This window comes from Macaca nemestrina, chromosome 1 (assembly GCF_043159975.1).
Source record: "Macaca nemestrina isolate mMacNem1 chromosome 1, mMacNem.hap1, whole genome shotgun sequence".
Lineage (NCBI taxonomy): Eukaryota > Metazoa > Chordata > Mammalia > Primates > Cercopithecidae > Macaca > Macaca nemestrina.
The window spans coordinates 217909109-217929594 of NC_092125.1; the positions used below are offsets into that span (position 1 = coordinate 217909109).

General features: G+C 49.3%; 1 protein-coding gene across 4 annotated transcripts; it reads right to left on the reverse strand.

The window, feature by feature from the left end:
* Positions 1-2046: 2046 nt before the first annotated feature.
* Positions 2047-20479, reverse strand: LOC105473234 (NECAP endocytosis associated 2). Of its 4 annotated transcripts, none has more exons than XM_011726940.2 (8): positions 20320-20479; positions 17439-17539; positions 13172-13276; positions 13004-13085; positions 11945-12053; positions 8915-9092; positions 5048-5123; positions 2047-3282 (listed from the first exon to the last, which is right to left on the reverse strand). In XM_011726940.2, exons 1-8 carry the CDS (start codon positions 20409-20411, stop codon positions 3234-3236), a joined length of 792 nt encoding a protein of 263 aa, XP_011725242.1. In that variant the 5' UTR covers positions 20412-20479; the 3' UTR covers positions 2047-3233. The 4 variants fall into 4 exon arrangements, with proteins under 4 accessions (XP_011725242.1, XP_011725241.1, XP_024645917.1 ...); XM_011726939.2 differs by having other exon boundaries at positions 5048-5126; XM_024790149.2 differs by lacking the exon at positions 8915-9092.
* Between the last annotated feature and the right edge of the window lie 7 nt (positions 20480-20486).

The window sequence follows — 20486 nt, forward strand, 5'->3', positions numbered from 1 at the left end:
CCTGTGGTCGCACATCTAACCAGGGGATAGCCTAGATCCTAAGGCCAGGTCTGTCTCCACAATCTAAGTGCTGATCTTCAATGGTACATACTTTTTTTTTTTTTTTTTTGAGACAGTCGTGCTTTGTTGCCCAGGCTGGAGTGCAGTGGCACAATCTCAGCTCACTGCAACCACCACTTCCTGGAGGCAATTCTCATGCCTCAGCTTCTCAAGTAGCTGGGATTACAGGCGTGCGCCACCACGCCTGGCTAATTTCTGTATTTTTAGTAGACGGGGTTTCACCATGTTCGCCAGGCTGGTCTTGAAATCCTGACCTCAAATGAGCCGCCCCACTTCAGCCTCCCAAAGTGCTGGGATTGTGGGCAATCCCTGGGTACCATGCCCAGCCATGGTACATACTTCTAATGAAGTTTCCTCTACATCTAAGCTTTCTGATTTCCACCCTCCAAGTACTTAAAAGTAACTCTAGATGGGAAGCAATGGTATGTGAAATCGACACAAAAAAGTTACTACTCCTGCAGGGTATGGTGGCTCACGCCTGTAATCTCAGCACTTTGGGAGGCCAAGACAGGTGGATCACGAGGTCAGAAGATCGAGACCATCCCGGCTAACACGGTGAAACCCTGTCTCTACTAAAAATACAAAAAACTTGTACCGGGCGTGGTAGCAGGCGCCTGTAGTCCCAGCTACATGGCAGGCTGAGGCAGGAGAATGGCGTGAACCCGGGAGGCGGAGGTTGCAGTGAGCTGAGATCGCGCCACTACACTCCAGCCTGGGGGACAGAGCAAGACTCGTCTCAAAAAAAAAAAAAAGTTACTACTCCTGAGGTTCCTTTAATGCAATCTCCTTTACCCTTATTCAATGGGCAAGAGAATCTTCAATTTTCATTTTCTTTCTCCTCTCTACAGTTTCTTAATCAGAGTGGCTATTTCCGTAACAATAAAAACTGCTTCTTACAGAATCCTCAGGCAAAAGAAGTGTTGTGGCTCTTTTTCCATTTGTAATTCTTTTAGAGAATTCTCTAGGGTCTCACTGTGCTGCCCAGACTGGAGTGCGACACCGTGATCATAGCTCACTGCAGCCTCAAACTCCTGGGCTCAAGCAGTTCTCCCGCCTCAGCCTCCCAAGTAGTTAGGATTATAAGCATGTACCACCACCACATCCAGCTGATTTTTTTTTTTTTTTTTTTAAGAAATGGGGTCTAACAGCCGGGTGCTATGGCTCACGCCTATAATCCCAACACTCTGGGAGGCCAAGGTGGGCAGATAACTTGAGGTCAGGAGTTCGAGACCACCCTGGCCAGCATGGTAAAACCCCATCTCTACTGAAAAAATACAAAAATTAGCCAGGTGTGGTGGCAGGTGCCTGTAATTACAGATACTGGAAAGGCTAAGGCAGGAGAATCACTTGAACCTGGGAGGCGGTGATTGCAGTGATCAAGATTGCTCCACTGCACTCCAGTCAGGGCAACAGAGTGAGACTGTGTCTCAAAAAAAAAAAGAAAAGAAAGGAAAGAAATGGGTCTTACTATGTTGCCCAGGCTGGTCCCAAACTCCCAGCCTCAAATGATTCTCCTATCTTGGCCTCTCAAAGTGCTGGGATTACAGGCATGAGCCAGTGCGCCCGGCCTCTTAATTTTACTTTTGACCTCTGGGTATCTGCACCCCTTTACTTCTTAGGGAGATGCTTCTGTGGGTAGGTTTGGTGGAAGACAGAAAACAAGGGGCAAGGCTCTCTAGCACAGCCTGTATCATGAGACTCCACAGGAGAATTAAGCCCCACACAAAGTGATTCAAGCAAGTACTTTCACATCACCCAAAGGATGATGAAAAGACCGTACTATCCTAGAGAACACAGGAGAGAAGGTACCGATTGCCTTAGACAACAGGGTTGCATTTCCTCACTTGGGCCAGCCTCATACCCCAGCCCTGAACTTTCAATCTGGACACTTGGTCAGTGGTGAGAGAGTGGCCATGAGTCTAGCTGTGGCACCCTGAAGAGTATAGCAGCCACGCGGCCAGAAACACATTCATCTTTCACATACAATGACAGAAGTAAAAACATTTATTTTATCTTAAAAATCTGGTCCCGCAAAAAGGCCAACACTTTTTTCAGTTCATGGTCTTGACCCTTCAAAAATGAAATCTTTCAACTGAGAGGTGAGTTAATAAAAGGAATTTCAGAGGTGCTTTCAGATTTCTTATAAACCAGTAAACCAAGCAACCCTGGACGTCTAGTTTACTGAGCTCCTTCTGCTAGTCATTCACAGTTCCTGAAGGAGAAAAGAAATTGTTTGCAGATAAGGCACTTTAGAAACCACCAAAGAGAAAACGCAAGTCTGCCAGGAGCGGCACTGTGACCCTGCGAGCCGAGAGCGCCACCAGCAGACAGAGTGCCGACTCCCACAGCCCCATGACCACAGCTTCCACCTTCCTGCCCCAACACTGTTCCGTCTGGCTTCCAGCACCCGCCCTGGCTCTGTGTTGCCTACCTGGCCGAGAATACATGGGAACCAGACAACTGGCCAGAGATGAACACTGCTGCCTGAAGCTCAGGGCAGCTGCACACAGTGAGGAATCCCTTCAGAGGCCCCTGCTGCGGCACGCTGAAGGAGCAGTTCCTTTTGCAAAGATGAGTTAGTACGGATCAGCACATTAGCAAAGCAAAATATTTAAACATTTTCAAAAGCTGCTAATCCTTCCAGTTTCCCTCCTGATTGTGAGCTCAAGCTGCAGCCTCTAAACCTGCTAAACATCAGGAAGAAACCCCTCCTCTGGAGGGCAGATGAACTGAAGTGGCTACAGCCAGTGTGGGTACAGAAAGCCTCCCGCTGAACAGTGATCACATGACACCTGTAGACCCTGGGAAGGGCTGGTCTGAATCCAGGCAGCAAACTTAACCTATTCTTTTGCTTTGGGGGCTTGTGTTTAATAGGGGTCATTGCAATGGAAGAAGTCTCAAGAGTCTCTCTCATGTCAAGAGGACAGATGGGGACAAGGATCCTGGAGCTTTTCTTCTCCTGTGTTCTGGTTGCATACTTGAATCCCAGGAAACAGTGTGACATGGTGCCAATTTACTGCCCAACATGCCCAGTTTGTCAACAGAGCCAAACAAGGAGAGGAGAGATTCATGCTCCAAACACAGGCCAGCTGAGGAGTGCTTCTCCCTCCTTCCTTTGGCCCAGACGAGGGAGCTCCTTCCCAGAAGTCACATGAGGAAAAATTGTGCTCAGGTCAGAATTGGACCCAGCCTGTGCCGGGCTGGGTCTGGCTGGAAGTTGATCTGTAAAGAGAAGACAGGGAAGGGTGGGGGAGTTCAGATCTTTGAAAATCCAAAGCAGATAAAAGGTGGTTTCTCTCTGGACAGAAAAAGCTCTAAGAAGCCAGTTCCTAAATGTTCTAAAGCAGCAGTCAGCAAACTTTGGCACAGAGACCAAATCTGGCCCTCAATTTTTTTTTTAAATAATGTAACTGTATTTATCATTTTTGTGTGTGGTTTTGTTTTGTTTTGGTTTTTTTGAGACAGGGTCTCACTGTCACCCAGGCTGCAATGCAGTGGCACACTCAAGGCTAACTACAGCCTCAACCTCTTGAGCTCAAACGATCCTCCTACCTCAGCCTCCCTAGTAGCTGGAACTACATGACCGGTTAATTTTTGTATTTCTTTTAGTAGAGACAGGGTTTTGCCATGTTGCCCAGGCTGGTCTCGAACTTCTGGCCTCAAGTGAGCTGCCTGCTTCAGCCTCCCAAAGTGCTGGGATTACAGGTGTGAGCCAACACGCCTGGCCAAAGAGGCTTAACCCCTTTCCCATCTAGAAAAAAAGAGCAGGCCGGGCGCGGTGGCTCAAGCCTGTAATCCCAGCACTTTGGGAGGCCGAGACGGGCGGATCACGAGGTCAGGAGATCGAGACCATCCTGGCGAACACGGTGAAACCCCGTCTCTACTAAAAAAGTAGAAAAAAAGGCCGGGCGCGGTGGCTCAAGCCTGTAATCCCAGCACTTTGGGAGGCCGAGACGGGCGGATCACGAGGTCAGGAGATCGAGACCATCCTGGCTAACATGGTGAAACGCTGTCTCTACTAAAACATACAAAAAACTAGCCGGGCGAGGTGGCGGGCGCCTATAGTCCCAGCTACGCGGGAGGCTGAGCCAGGAGAATGGCGTGAACCTGGGAGGCGGAGCTTGCAGTGAGCTGAGATCTGGCCACTGCACTCTAGCCTGGGTGACAAAGCAAGACTCCGTCTCAAAAAAAAAAAAAAAAAAAAAAAAAAAAAAAAAAAAGTAGAAAAAAAACTAGCCGGGCGAGCTGTAGTCCCAGCTACTCGGGAGGCTGAGGCAGGAGAATGGCGTGAACCCGGGAGGCGGAGCTTGCAGTGAGCCGAGATAGAGCCACTGCACTCCAGCCTGGGTGCCAGAGCGAGACTCCGTCTCAAAAAAAAAAAAAAAAGAAAAAAAGAGCGCAGCTCACTGCCAGCCCTCATTTAATTTTACATAAATACGCTCTTTGAGGCTGAAGCAAATCTGACTGATTTTCAATGTGAAAATAAAATATAAAATACAAAAACTGTTCTTGGAGTTATTCCAGAATCATCTGAATCATCAGAACTGTCTATTGTGGGAAAAATCGGACTCCTCAAATGAATCTTAGGCTAAAAGCTGTTTAAGAACGATGTTAACATTACGTGTAAGAATGCTGCGTTTTCTAGGATTTGACATTTTCAGCAATCAATAATTACTGTATTTTGGGCCGGACATGGTAGTTCATGCCTGTAATCCCAGCACTCTGGGAGGCTGAGGTAGGCGGACTGCCTGAACCTGAAAGGCAGAGTTTACAGTGAGTCAAGATCATGCCATTGCACTCCAGCCTGGGCAACAAGAGCGAAACTCCCTCTCAAAAAAAAAAAAAGGAAAAAAAAAAGAAAAGAAAACATCCAAATTAAAACTGTTACTCCTAATCCTAACACCAGAAGGCAGGCATGTGGAACAATACAAGGTTTGTAGAGCAATGGCCCTGGCCCCAGTCCCCCACAGAACATGGCCCTCCTCACCCTGTAGATTTGGTAAAGTCTCCCCAGATGTCAGCGGTGGCAGGCTTGGGCTGTGGCCAGGGTACAGGAGCGCCTCCTACTGATGTTCCCGAGTCCGACCCACAGGAAGAGAAGAGGGGACAGAGGAGTCAGAGACCTCTCTTTCTGGTTGTTTCCATGACCAAATCATAAGACTCAGTGAACAGTCTCATGACACCAGGTAGCTGGGAAAGCCGCACGAAGACAAGTTTTTGGGCAACAAAACACCACTGGGTTGCCACACTTCCAGCATCTTCCCACCAGCCCTTGAGGGCTCTGGAGAAAAAGCGGAAAGCCACATACAAGGTGGAAGGAGGGGTGCCGGCGGAGTTGGGGTTAGTCTCACGTCATCTATCATGCATACCTGAAGCTGACTTTGTTATCAACCGTTCATGCTGAAATCTATTTAAAATTTACTATAACCTGGCTCAGCTTCTTGAACGGAGAATGTCCAACAAAACTGCAAGATCATCTTCATATCAAGCCTGCACTACCATGTCTGGATCAACTAGCTGAGAACATTATGTGCCAGCCACGTGCCGAGTCCCAGGCCCCAAACTGGTTAGGGGTCAGGAAGAGCGTTCCCAAGAGCTCACACAGAAGCGCATTCCTATCTCTCCACCAAGGTGGGTGACACCATGGGGCTACAATGCCTGCTCTTGTGCTTTTCTGGCACCTCCCCCAGTGCTGCCATCTGTCCCTTCTGAAGGGCCTGTGTTTGCCACACTCCGCCTTCACATTAATTTGCTATTTCTAATCTGCTCTGGGCCAGGAGAACAGATAAAACTAGGGCCCTCAATGCTCACCAAGTGCTCAAGGCACATTATCTTCTGTGAACCTCACCCCAGCCTCTAGGGAAAGAGATTGGGACGAGCCATGTGACTGTGCAGGTCATTTCAGTTTCCATTCTCCTACCTCTAAAATGGTGAAAATAACAGAACTACTCCATAGGACTGGTGTGAGGATTAAATACCCATGGAATGCTTAGAACAGGTCCAGCATATAGTGGCAATAACGATATGAATAAAATGAGAGCTAACATTCAGTAAGCACTTAGAATGTTCCAAAAATTGTTCTAAGTGCTATACATAGATTAGTTTATTTGATCCTCACAAGAAACCTATATTTTAAGTATCATTACTTCCCCTATCCTACAGATGAGAAAAATGAGGCATGGAGAAGTGATTTTCTAAAGATCACAAAACTGGGCTGGGCACAGTGGCTCAGCCTGTAATCCCAGCACTTTGGGTGGCCAAAGCAGGTGGATCACCTGAGGTCAGGAGTTTGAGACCAGCCTGGCCAACATGGTGAAACCCCTGTCTCTACTAAAAATACAAAAATTAGCCAGGCATGGTGGTGCACAGCTGTAATGCCAGCTACTTGGGAGGCTGAGGCAGGAGAATCGCTTGAACCCAGGAGGCGGAGGTTGCCGTGAGCTGAGATCATGCCACTGCTCTCCAGACTGAGCGACAGAGTAAGACTCCATCTTAAAAATAAATAAGTAGGCCAGGCATGGTGGCTCATGCCTGTAATTGCAGCACTTTGGGAGGCCAAGGCGGGAGGATCACCTGAGGTCAGGAGTTCAAGACCAGCCTGACCAACATAGAGAAACCCCGTCTCTACTAAAAACACAAAATTAGCCAGCCGTGGTGGTACATGCCTGTAATCCCAGCTACTCAGGAGGCTGAAGCAGAAGAATCACTTGAACCTGGGAGGCAGAGGCTGCGGTGAGCTGAGATCATGCCGTCACACTCCAGCCTATGCAACAAGAGCAAAACTCCATCTCAAAAATAAAAAAATAAAAATAAATTAATTAATAAAGATCACAAAGCTGGTAAGCTGAAATTTGAACCCAACCATATTGTTCATATAGTAAGTGCTTCATAAATGTTGCTATTTATGACTTATTATCTGACACCATTTTGTTTGTAGACATGCTAACTGCCTGTCTCAGACACCAGAATACAAGCCCTTGAGAACTAAAACTTGATGCTATACCTGCCAGTTGCCTAGAACTTTACCCGGCACACAGCAAGCACACCATATTAAAATTAAAATGCTGTTAAAAATGAATCAGCAAGGCCAGGTGTGGTGGCTCATGCCTGTAATCCCAGCACTTTGGGAGGCTGAGGTGGGCAGATCACAAGGTCAGGAGATCGAGGCCATCCTGACCAACATGGTGAAACCCTGCCTCTACTAAAAATACAAAACTTAGGTGGGCGTGGTGGCGCATGCCTGTAATCTCAGCTACTCGGGAAGCTGAAGCAGGAGAATCACTTAACCCCAGGAGTCAGAGGTTGTGGTGAGCCGAGAACATGCCACTGCTCTCCAGCCTGGGTGACAGAGCAAGACTCCATCTCAAATAAATAAATAAATAAATAACCATCAGCAACCAAGGGATGGCCTAAGGTAGTAGCTCTCAGACTTTAGTCAACACACAAACATGAATAGACATAAGGCCTGGACAAAGTGGCTCATGCCTATAATCCTGGCACTTTGGGAGGCCAAGGCGGGCGGATCACCTGAGGTCGGGAGTTCAAGACCAGTCTGACCAACATGGAGAAACCCCGTCTCTACCAAAAATACAAAATTAGCTGGGTGTGGAGGCGCATGCCTGTAATCCCAGTTACTCGAGAGGCTGAGGCAGGAGAATCACCTGAACCCAGGAGGCAGAGGTTGCGGTGAGCCGAGATCATGCCATTGCACTCCAGCCTGGGCAACAAGAGCAAAAAGACTCCATCTCAAAAAAAAAAAAAAAGAATAGACATAAGAATGCAGATTCCTGCCCCTATCCCCCAGCGATGCCAAGGCAAGTGGTCCTATGACCCCACTCTGAGAAATAACGCTTAAAGAACAGTTCCCAGTACCAGGCGGGCTCTCTGACTGCCCCTTCTGCCACTCTCCAGGTTAGAGTATTCCCCCCAGGGCTGAAGCCTAAAGCTTGACCTCCAGATAGGGCAGCCGATGTTGCGGATGCTTAGGAATCAGCACAGCAGGAAGGCTTCCTGCCTGCAAGCTGGAGAGAGCTGTGGGCAGAAGGCAGGCTGGTAACAATCGCCCAGCCCGGGGAAGGCCAGGAGCATCAAGCTGGGCTGGGCAGGGTGGGGAGGTAGAGGCAAAGGGCTGGCACCCCAGCGTGGTCAGAGGCTGACACTAGACACTCACTTCCAGAATCCCAGGGTCTCCGAAGGGCTCCTCAGCACAAGCTGCCGGGGCAAATGCTCTCAGCTTTCCACACCCGAGGTGCTCACTCCAAACGAAATTTCATTTCCCACCACTCACCTTGGCATACCTTATGCTGTACCCATCTCCCTAAATACACCAGGTGTCTAAAAGTCTTGGCCTCATTCATGTTCTCTCTGCCTGGAATGCCAACCACTCCCACTCTATCTGCCTCCTTCAAGGTCCAGATCAATGTCACCTCTTTCATGAAACCTCTCCAGATCACACTAGCTGATGGTGGGTCTAGGCCTACACATTTGGTCTCTGTGCTGTGACTCATCTCTCACACTACACGTGAGCAGAGACAGTGTCTCCATTACCCACTCACTCAGTACCCACTGAGCACACACTGGGAACCAGGAACTGACATGTTGATGATTTCACAGTAACAAACAAATCCCAGCCCCGGCCTCTCAGGGGAAGGCAGACGCCATAAAGGCCAACTAGAAGGAGCCCCTTACCAGCGTGTGCAGAATCAGCTTTGGGTGCCCGCCTTTCTTCTTTGACATGGACAGGTACTACATTACCAATCCACATGTGTGACGGGGGGAAAACCATGGGGCCCAGCTGCCAGTGAGAAGAGGAGCACACAGGTACCGATCCAGCAGTCGCCCACTGAGCACTAACCTGAACTGGGAGCAACTGCTGGCTGGGTGAGGGATCCCCCTACAGCCAACTGCTCCCCAGGGGGAGGGATCAGGGTGGAGGTTTTGCCCCCTGGGGGAGGGGGAAGCAGGCTCAGCCCTCCTGTGCTGGCAGGCCGGGCTCGGGGATTCCCGGCTGCTCCTTCCTTCTTCTTCATGTTCTAAACAGGGAAGAGGAATGCAAATCAGCCAGTTCTGCTGCAGTCCCAGTGCTACCAGAAAACCCCACGAGGAGGGCCAAGGTGACCCCAGAGCCCTAACATCTAACCAAAAGATGGTCCTACCTAGCATGGTTATGAGCTACACTTAGTGCATCATCATTCTGAATCTATCACAAATAAGGTCCATTTTAAAACCCAGCACCCCACTTCATTCATCAGGGAAATGCAGATCAAAGCTATAATGATAAACCATTACACATTCACCAGAATGGCTAAAATGTAGATTATCAAGTATTGACTATGACATGGAGTAACCATTCATGTGCTGCTGATCGAAGTGTAAACTGGTAAAACTACTTTGAAAAATTACTTGAAAGGATCTATAAAGCTCAACATAGGAACTTAAACTTATGACTCTGCAATTCCACTCCTAGATATAAACCAACAGAAATCATACATATATGCACCAAAAGACATGAACTCAAACATCTACAGCAGCACTATTTGTAATCGCCCCAAACTGGAAACTACCCAAATGTCCATCATCAGTAAAACATAAATAAATTGGATGAATTCTCACAATGGTACATGCCACAACAGTGAGAATGAACAAACTACACACAACACCATGGATGACTCTTACAAAAATTACATTGAGTAAGAGAAAGAAATCATCCCCAAACAGGATTAGGTGTATGATTCAACTTATGAAAGTTAAGAGGCCGGGCACAGTGGCTCAAGCCTGTAATCCCAGCACTTTGGGAGGCCGAGACGGGCGGATCACGAGGTCATGAGATCGAGACCATCCTGGCTAACACAGTGAAACCCCGTCTCTACTAAAAATACAAAAAAAACTAGCCGGGCGTGGTGGCGGGTGCCTGTAGTCCCAGCTACTCGGGAGGCTGAGGCTGGAGAATGGCGTAAACCCGGGAGGCGGAGCTTGCAGTGAGCTGAGATCCGGCCACTGCACTCCAGCCTGGGCGGTAGAGCGAGACTCCGTCTCAAAAAAAAAAAAAAAAAGAAAGTTAAGAACAAATGAAACCTACAGTATGTGAAGTCAGTATAGGGTTACTCAGGGTAGTTACTGGGAGGGGCCAGGAGAGGTGTTTCCAGAGTGCTGACTATCTTTTGCATCTTGAGCGAGGTGCAAGTTTATAAATTGGGTTGTTTTGTTTTGTTTTTTTGATCCAGAGTTTTGCTTTTGTTGCCCAGGCTGGAGTACAATGGCTTGATCTTGGCTCACTACAACCTCCGCCTCCCGGGTTCAAGCAATTCTCCTGCCTCAGCCTCCCGAGTAGCTGGGATTACAGGCGCGCACCACCACGCCCGGCTAATTTTGGATTTTTAGTAGAGACGGGGTTTCTCCATGTTGGTAAGGGTTGTCTTGAACTCCCGACCTCAGGTGATCCACCCGCCTCGGCCTCCCAAAGTGCTGGGATTACAAGCAGGAGCCACCACTCCTGGCCTATAAATTAAGTTTTTAAAATTTCACTAAGTTCTGCACTTATGATTTGTACACTTTTTTACATGCATATTATACTTCAAGAAAATGCTTAAAAAAAAACTGAGCACCAAGCATGAGCCAGAAACCAGCACAAGTCACACAGATGAAGATAATATGTTCCCTACTTATAAGGAAAGCAGCAGCTTAATAGAATAATAAGTCCAGCCCTGAAGTCAAAAGACCTCAAAGACCTCAGTGTGAGTACAGATGTGCCAGTTATTTGTAGCTCTGTGACCCTGGGCAAGTCCCCAACCATCCTTAAGCCTCCATTTCCTCATCTCACAGAGGAAAGGGAGATGTTTAATTCACATGAGAAACGCCTAAAAACACTACCTGGCCCACAGCTGGTGCTCATTAAATGTTAGTTTCCTCCAAGCGAGAGAAAGAATCGCATCCCAACCAGTCCACTGGATTGGACTTGCATTTCTCTCTTAAGGGCCAGCTGGCCAACTTCAAGGATCCCAAATCACCAGCACGAAGCAGAAAAGAGGAGAAAGAGATGGTAAGTAAAGAGGAAAAGCATTATTTTAGCGTTACAAAGCTTCTTCAAAAAACAAATCCATCTCAACACAGTATTCCTGGCAAAAACAAAAACCAATCCACTTGGTCCTTGGGTGCCCCCAATCATAAGTCTGACCTCATCTCCCCTCTCCACCCTTGCAGCCAGGTAAAGGTCAACTTTAGGCAACCCAGCCCAACCTGTTCCTATGAACAGGAACTGACCGGGGGAAGCCAGAGGTAGAGCAGCTCAGAACAAAGACACAGGAGCCAGGACAACACTATCAGCAGAAGCTGCCCAGGACTCCCAGTGTCCACCTCAACGCCTTCCTGCCAGAACTCTCCCAAATCTTCCTCATACAAGACACAGCCTGGGATGAGCACATGGGTCCCTCCTGATGCACTCTAATAGCTAGGACAGAAGCACCACTTCCGGCAGCAAATGACTGATGCTCCTTCTCAGCTCAGAGGCTTTGCACCTGCTGGTCCTCTTTGATCACTCTTCCCTTGCCTACAGGTCCCTTCTTCCAGTAAGCCTTACTTGGTTCCCAACTCTATGGGCTGCATGCCCTTCCTCTAGGGGCCCATGGCACCCAGGGCATCCCTTAGTTATGGAACCTTTCCTGCCATGTTGTAATTACATTTTTACCTGCCTGTCTCAGTTTAACTCTGAGTTCCACAAGAATAGAGGTCTCTCGTTCACCCCTGGTGCAGGACCTGGCACAAGGCAGATGCTCACTAAACATCTGCTGAACTGAAGGAGCTGAACCATAAGAAGAGCGATGGGCTCTGGGTGGCCACAAGTATCACGTGACCATGGCCACCACAGTCAAGCAAGGGTGGAACTCACTGCGATGTTAAGCTTGATGGTCTGGCCCTCCTTGAAGCCCAGGTCCAATTTAGGGCCTTGGTCTGGGTTCTGGGCTTGTTTTGCAAATTCACACTGCTGTTTCACCCACCTGGGGAGAGAACATGAGGAAAAAGGTGAGGAAGGAAGAGACCAGCTGCCCTGCAATCACTAGCTCACTTCACTACTGCCTGCCATCAGTCCAGGCTGAGCCTCGTAGTGAGACGGGGTGGCAAAAAGAGTGCAGGCTTGGGAGGCCTGAATTCAAATCCTGCTCTGACACTTCAGTAGCTGCATGCACATTGGTTTCCTTGTCAGCAAAATATGCCCACAATTCTATAGGTCTTCAAGATGGCTACGAGTTCAGTGAGATCACTCATGTAGAGGGTCCTAACACTGTCTCTAGGACACATGTGAGAGCCTGCCCTTCCCTCTACAGCATGTGGCACAAGAACTAAGATGCGGTCTCTACACATCCTCAAACACTCAGAAGGTAGACAGGGAGACAAGACAGATACCCAGAAGTAGAGGGCAACACAAAGCTCCCCCACCCTCCATACCACACCACATAGCAGCACCAGGTCAGGGAAGAGCCAGAGGCGTCCACATGAGTGGCCGGGCACAGCCCACTCACTGGCAGCCTGAGTTCAAGCCCTGCAGATGGTGGAGGAGGACTTCCTGCCCTATCTCTTAGCTTCAGAAAAGGACATCAGAGCATCTGCTGGGTGCCCTAGGAATCCAAGCGCCACTGATGACATGGAGGAGCAGGCCCAGAAAGGCCACAGGAGGCTGATGAGGACTCTGACTGCTCAGGGGCCTGGTAAGGGAAGACAGGTGGCAGGCCCGAAGGCTGGGATGGTAGAGATGGGCCTCGGGTAAAGGACAAGGCTTTACAGCAGAGATGAACATTGGCAGAGCAGACAGGTGGCTTGCCCTGGGTTCTCCTGAGTCTCCGTTACCAGACAAATCACACACAACCACTTGGGTATCCTAACCTGGGAGATCATTCTGTCCAGGGAAAGAAGGGAGGGGCATGAGCATGTGTCTCCCAGAACCACTCACTTGAAATGGTCCTGCAATGCAACATTGAAGTCAAAGGCATCACCTCGGTCCCCGAAGCCAATTCCAATAAACGCCCGTCGCCCTGGGGGACAACACATGATCAATCCCACCTTCCACAGGCTGAGAAAACCTTTCCCAAGAGGAGGAAGCACCAGGACCCATGCCTACCATTTCCATCTTCGATGCGGATCACGAAGTACCTGCTGGAGTCCGTCACACTCTCCACAGCTGTGCCGGGAAACTGATCCACCGGGGCCTGAGCAAACAGCTCCCCTGAAAGCACAGGTTAAGTTGAGCGCTGAGCCCTGAGCCCCCTTCCAGCCAGGTGTTTCTACCAGACTACTGGGCCTTTTTCCCGCAAGGCATCTCTCGCCAGCTGGGACAGATCGGCAAATCTTACTCTGGAATTCAAATCAAATCCATTCTTGCTAAAAGGAAGACACAGAAAATATAACTAAGGAAAGGCTTAAGTCAGAGATAGCTTACAGGTCAAATCTAGCCCAGTTTAGTATTCTGCCTGGTCTCTCTTAAAATTAAGCTCTATTAATGCTGAGCCTCCAAGCCAACCTGAGCAGCTGGAGCTGCTAGCCCATCCATTCCATCTGCTTTACCCACTTATATTACCTGAACCCCGAGTGTCCTAGAACAGGTGAGCCCTGACCTAGGTAATCACACCTGCTGAAGAGGCCCAGTACCTGAGGCAGGACTATAAGAGGGGCCAGTAAGCCCCGAGGAAATAAGGGAGGAGGTTTTCACACCCATAGGGAATCTGAAGCAGGCTGATTTCATTCAATCTGAGACAGGGCAAGCATGACTAGCTTTAAAAGGAGCCCTTGTGAAACACATCACCTTGTCAACTACAGCACTCGACAGGTGCAGCGCAACATAAAATTTCCACGAGCATTTATGACTGGCATCAGTTTTCCGTATGTGCTGACGTCTGTTGTTGCTTTTAGTATTTTTTGTTTTGTTTTTTTTAGAAACAGGGTCATGGACTGGGTGTGGTCCCAGCACTTTGGGAGGCTGAGGTGGGGTGCATTGCTTGAGCCCAGGAATTTGATTTATACCCTTTTTTTTTTTGCCTGAGATAGAGTCTCCCTCTGTCGCCCAGGCTGGAGTGCAGCGGCGCGATCTCGGCTCACTGCAACCTCCACCTCCCAGGTTCAAGTGATTCTCCTGCCTCAGCCTCCCAAGCAGCTGGAATTACAGGCATGCACCTCCACACCCAGCTAATTTTTGTATTTTTAGTAGAGACAGTGTTTCATCATGTTGGCCAGGCTGGTCTTGAACTCCTGACCTCAGGTGATACGCCCACCTCGGCCTCCCAAAGTGCTGGGATTACAGGCGTGAGCCACCGCGCCCGGCCGAGCCCAGGAATTTGAGACTAGCATGAGCAAGATGGTGAAACCTGGTCTCTAGAAAAAATATAAAAATAAGCCAGGCATGGTGGCACGCACATTTAGTTCCAGCTCCCTGGGAGGCTGAGGCAGGAGGATCCCTGACCCCAGGAGTTGGAGGCTGCAGTGAGCTGAGATTGTGCCACTGCACTCCAGCCAAGGTGACAAAAAAAAAAAAAAGAAACAGGGTCTGGGCTCTGTTGCCCAGATTGAAGTGCAATGTGCAGTGCATCATAGCTCACAGCAGCCTCAAACTCCTGGGCTCAAGTAATCTTCCCGCTTCAGCCTCTCACGTAGCTAGGAATACAGGCATATGCCACCATGCCCACTCAATTTCTTTTGTTAGAGACAGGGTCTTCATATGTTGCCCAGGCTGGTCTCTAACTCCTGGTCTCAAGCCATCCTCCCACCTTGGCCTCCCAAAGTGCTGGGATTAGAAGCATGAGTCACCATACCTGGCTGGTGCTTTAAGTATTTAATCAAATATCTTCTATTGAATCCTGTGGTTTAGAGAGAACTTTGTTTTTTGGGTTGGTTGGTTTTTTTTTTCCAAGGCAGAGTTTCACTCTTATTGCCCAGGATGGAGTGCAATGGCACAATCTCGCCTCGCTGCAACCTCTGCCTCCCAGGTTCAAGCGATTCTCCTGCCTCAACCTCCCGAGTAGCTGTGTTTACAAGCATGCGCCACCATGCCCGGCTAATTTTGTATTTTTAGTACAGACGAGGTTTCTCCGTGTTGGTCAAGCTGGTCTCGAACCCCCGACCTCAGATGATCTGCCCGCATTGGCCTCCCAAAGTGCTGGGATTACAGGCGGGTGAGCCACCGTGCCCTGGCCTGTTTTATTTTCTTTTTGTTTTCTTTTTGAGACAGTCTTGCTCTGTCACCCATGCTAGAGTGCAATGGTGCAATCTCGGCTCACTGCAACCTCTACCTCCTTGGTTCGAGTGATTCTTGTGCCTTAGCCTCCCAAGTAGTTGGGATTACAGGTGTCCACCACTACACCTGGCTAATTTTTGCATTTTTATTAGAGACAAGGTTTTGTCATATTGCCCAGGCTGCTCTGGAATTCCTGGGCTCAAGCGATCCACCTGTCTTGGCCTCCTAAAGTGAGGGGATTACAGGCATGAGCTACGTGCCGGGGCTAGAGGTAATCTTGTAATCAAGGCTGAACTGATTCAAAACCAACAGCCCTAGAGTCTGCAGTTTCTTGTCAATTTATCTGCCTTCTGTTCCAACCTTACCAAGATGCCTTCAGCCTAGAGCAGTAATTCTCAATCGGGGTGATTTTGCTCCCCTGTCCCCAAGAGACATCTGGCAATGTCTAGAGATAATTTTGATCGTCACAACTTGGGGGGTGCTACTGACATCTGCTAGACAGAGGCCAAGAATGCTGTAAAATATCCTCATTGGGCTCCACAGCTCCCCAAAACAAAGACTCATCTGGCCCCAAGTGTCAACAGTGCTGAAGCTGAGAAAGCCTGGCCTAGAGTGATATGCTCATTACCTCATGGGAAAGTTAGAGACTAACATGACCCAGCCATGACCTTGAGCTAAGAGCACCTTGGGGTGGGTCCCACAGGGGAGGCTCAGCCCTAGGCAGTGGCTGTTACATTAGGGAGTCATGTTAAAGTCACAGCTGGCCGGGGCACAGTGGCTCACACCTGTAATTCCAACACTTTGGGAGGCCAAGGCGGGCGCATCACGAGGTCAGGAGTTCAAGAACAGCCTGGCCAATATGGTGAAACTCCGTCTCTACTAAAAACACACACAAAAAAATTAGCTGGGCGTGGTGGTGGGCACCTGTAATCCCAGCTACTCGGGAGGCTGAGGCAGAGAACTGCTTGAACCCGTGAGGCGGAGGTTGCAGTGAGCCGAGATCGTGCCACTGCACTCCAGCCTGGATGACCAAGCAAGACTCCATCTGAAAAAAAAATTTTTTTTCAAATAAATAAAGTCACAGTTACCAAACTCCCCAGAGAACAACAGGTGGTACCATTCTCTTATGACACTACCTGGGATGTCACAGCAATTCTCCAGCTAAAATTCTCTGGCCTGGCCATGGCAGCTGCCTCTTCAAATTCCTCTGCCGCCAATACCCAAGTTCCCAAAGAACAAATCAACGCTTTGGGTTGCCTCGCAGTCCATAAAGCAATTAGAGAAATATCCGCTCACTTCCTATCCTCCAACAGTCTTATGAAGGAGGAACTAATATGATCCCCATTTCAACAAGAAGGAGGCCAAGGCTCCAGAGGTCATGTGGCTCACCCCACGTCCAGCAGCTCAGGCAGAACATAGTTCTGAGAAGAGGCAGCCAGTTCTGTCTCTGAACTTTTGCACTTTCTTCTGCTCTACAAAGGAAAATCTCTACACATTACAAAAAATAAATGACCGAATGTTGTGGCACCTGACTGAGCAGGCACTGTGTCCGACCCCACTCGGGGTCTCAGCAGGGGGATTTCAGGCACACTGCCTTCCACAGCTTACCCAGATGCACTGGTGGCCCAGCACTTCTGAAGTTTCCCCCAAGACAATCTCTGCCACCTGACCCCAACACAACCCAGCTCGGCTTGTCCTCTCACTACAGAAAGAGCTGAGTAAGACAGTTTCCAGCTTCTTCAGTTAATGGGTGTGGTCAGCTCTGGGAGTTACTGCTGCGTTGATAAACAATTCCTCAGTAGGAAGCAGAGCCCAGCAGCAGAGAGCTGTGCATCCTCACCCGCCTGTCTTCAAGGCCACTTCCAGGGCTTCCTACTTCCTACCAGGACCAAGCTGTGGTCTCCTCTCCTTGGCCTCCACATTTTCCTGAGGACTCCTAAAAGGAACTGGTGTTTGACATGAAATACTTGTTTTTACACCTGGAGACAGTACTCTCTACAACTAAGGTGGGGGAAAGGTACAGCTTAAAGGTACACACATGTCTCTGATTTTCAGGACAGGTTCCCATGATCCCTGAGCAGCCTGGCCAGACCAGACCACCTCTCCCTTCATAAAGTGGGAGCGCAGCCCCTCAGCTAGGTGCGGCCTCCCTTGCGGTTACCTGAGGTCCTGTCCTCCAGCTTGATGTAGGCCATCTGCCCCTTTGCAGTGATCCTCAGCCGGCCACTCCATGATGGCTGGTCCAGCTGCCACTCCGCGGCCCTAAGGGGACAAACACCACTGAACCTCTGCCAGAGGCTCCTGCTGCGTGACCCCAATGCTGGGGATGGAAAGGGCTGCTTATTCTAGCCCAAGAGTTGGCAAACATTTTCTGTCAAGAGTAAGACAGTAAATATCTTTGGCTTTGCAGGGCACACAGCCTGTCACAACAAGGCCGCTCTGCTGCTGTAGAGTAAAAGCAGTACAGAACACGCACGTGGTGATGCTTTAGGTATCAACTATTTTCTACTGAGCACAGCTGTATTTCAATCGAAGTGTAGACATTGAAATCTGAAATTCATATAATGTTCCCAGTATGAAATTACTCTCCTTTAAAAATTTTCCCAACTATTTAAAAAATGTAAAAACCACTCTTAGGTGTGAACCATACAAAAATACAGTGGGTTGTCACTTGGTGACCCCCTCTCTAGACCACAGTGTCCTCCTCCGAGTAGGACTTCCTTCCAGTTTCCTTTCTATAGAAGCAGCAGTTGCAGGGGCCTGATTCTGTTTCTGACATTGCTTGACTGCAGTGATCTGAGTGACCATTTGAGAAAAGTGAGACTATCTCGAAAGAAAAAGTCAGCATGGAGCAATCACCAGAAGAGAAAAGGAGAACAGAAAAGTGAATGGGAGCTTAGGAAGAAACCCAAGAAACCATGAACTTACAGCAATGCCTCTTTTGGCTCTGGTTTGTTTGAAATGGGGTCTCACTCTGTCACCCAGGGTGAAGCGCAGTGGTGCAACCACAGCTCACTGAAGCCTCAACCTCCCGAGCCCAAGAGATCCTTCCACCTCAGCCTCCTGAGGAGCTGGGACTACAGGTGTGTACCAACACACCAGGCTAATTTAAAAAAAAAAAAAATTATAGAGATAGGCTCTCACTATGTTGTCCAGGCTGGTCCTGAGGTCTTAGGCTGAAGAGATCCTTCCACCTAGGCATCCCAAAGTGTTGGGATTACAGGCGTGAGCCACCACAGCCAGCTGTTTTGACTCTTTTAAAGCATTAACTTCACATTTTAGTTCTAAGAAAAGGTCAGTAAAATCCCCAAAGAGCAAGAACCGCAGGTGTTTCCAGGAGGCTTTTCTTGGAAGTCCCTGTGCCAGTTCTCAAGAACCCTGGACGCGGCTATCTTGAGGGCTGCACAAATGCTGATTGTCAACTCACAAATCAGCAGACTCAGTTCCAGTTCCTCTTACTAGGCCTGAGATTCAGGCTAAGGAGAGCTCCAAGACTTAATTGCAGGCACTGGTAGTTTCCTCTAAGCTAAACCAGCCAGCCCTGACAATCCATAACCTCACTCTCTGGGGCACCAAGAGGAACCAAACCCATCCTACTAAAGACCCAATAGGGGGCCGGGCATGGTGGCTCATGCCTGTAATCCAAGCACTTTGGGAGGCCCGAGGCGAGTGGATCAGGATCACTTGAGGTTGGGAGTTCGAGACCAGCCTGACTAACATGCAGAAACTTCGTCTCTACTAAAAACACAAAATTAGTCGGTAGTGGTGGTGTATGGCTGTAATCCCAGCTACTCTGGAGGCTGAGGCAGGAGAATCGCTTGAATTCGGGAGGCGGAGGTTGCAGTGAGCCGAGATCGCGCGCCATTACACTCTTAGCCTGGACAAGAGGGAAACTCTGTCTCAAAACAAACAAAAAAAGAAGACCCAACAGAGGACAGGGCTAGACGACCATCAATGGTTTGATGGTCCAACTACAGTTTGATGACAGAAAACAAATGTATTTCGGTTACTGTTGTTTTTAACACTATTTTAAAATGTCATGAATGTAATGTTCACTAATACATCTTTCCACCTTAAAATCAGCTATGAGCCCACGGTAACACAATGGAAAGTAACAAGAGGATATGTGGACGCTCCATCATTCTTGGGGTGCAGGCCAATCCCGTATTTCCGAAAAACTTGGACAACCATCGCCTTCAATAGCCACCCCGGCCCCCGCAAATATGAACACTCCTCACCACCACTCAGTGGCAAAAAATAGCCATAGGCCAGGGTGACTGTATGAAGTGTATCGTTGCTTCGTTTAATATTTTTCGTCTTGTTTTGATAGATAACACATACAAAGGGTAGTAAAATGCAAACAGTACAAAAGGGAAAGGAAGTCTCCTTCCAAGGGCGGTTCCCCTCCCCTAGGGCAGTTTCCTGTGTTCCCTTGCAGAGATACTCTGTATGTTTACAAGCGTGTGTGTTTATTCGTCTCAGGTAGAGATCAGAGAAATGTAGATGGGGTCCTCCCAACTGCTCCAGGCTGTGATCAAGGGTGAAATTCGTGCGAAGGGATCTGGGTAGGAAGGGATCCCCAGGCTTTGACCGTCAGCTTAAAGCTCCCCGGGACCGGTCCTTTCAGCCGGCTCTGGGCTCCCTCCCCTCCTCTCGGGTATTTCCGTCTGTGATAGGGTACCTCCCCGCTTAAGGCTTTTCGAGGATCCCTTCAAGGCCACCGGTTAGCGCTGAAAGAGAAGCGTCTGTAACATCACCACCCCCGACCAAGTTTAGGGTACCCGGCAGCCCACCGGGGTCCCTAAGCGCTAGATACGGCTTTAACGCCCTCCCCGCCGCCAGGAGTTCCGCGCGTCGTACTGAGACGGGCGAAACTCTGGGTCCGCCTCCCTGCTCGGGCCTGGAACTGGAAGAAGCAGCAGCATTAGCTCCCCCTCGCCCCAAAACTGGCCAGGGCTGTCCTCGGTTCCCGCAGTGGGTGTGTCCGGGTGGCGGAGAAAGAGTTAAATCGGAGCTAGCCTAGTCTGGCGGCGGGAAATCACCTGTAGCCACGGTTGGTAGCCCGCGGAGGGATGCGGTAGACGTGGACGTCAGGCTTGACACAGAGCACCGACTCGTACCCACTCTCCTCCATCGCGACGCCTGGAGCCCACCGGACTTCCGGCTCCTTCCACCGTTCCTCTGTCCGACGGACGGAAGCGGTGCGACT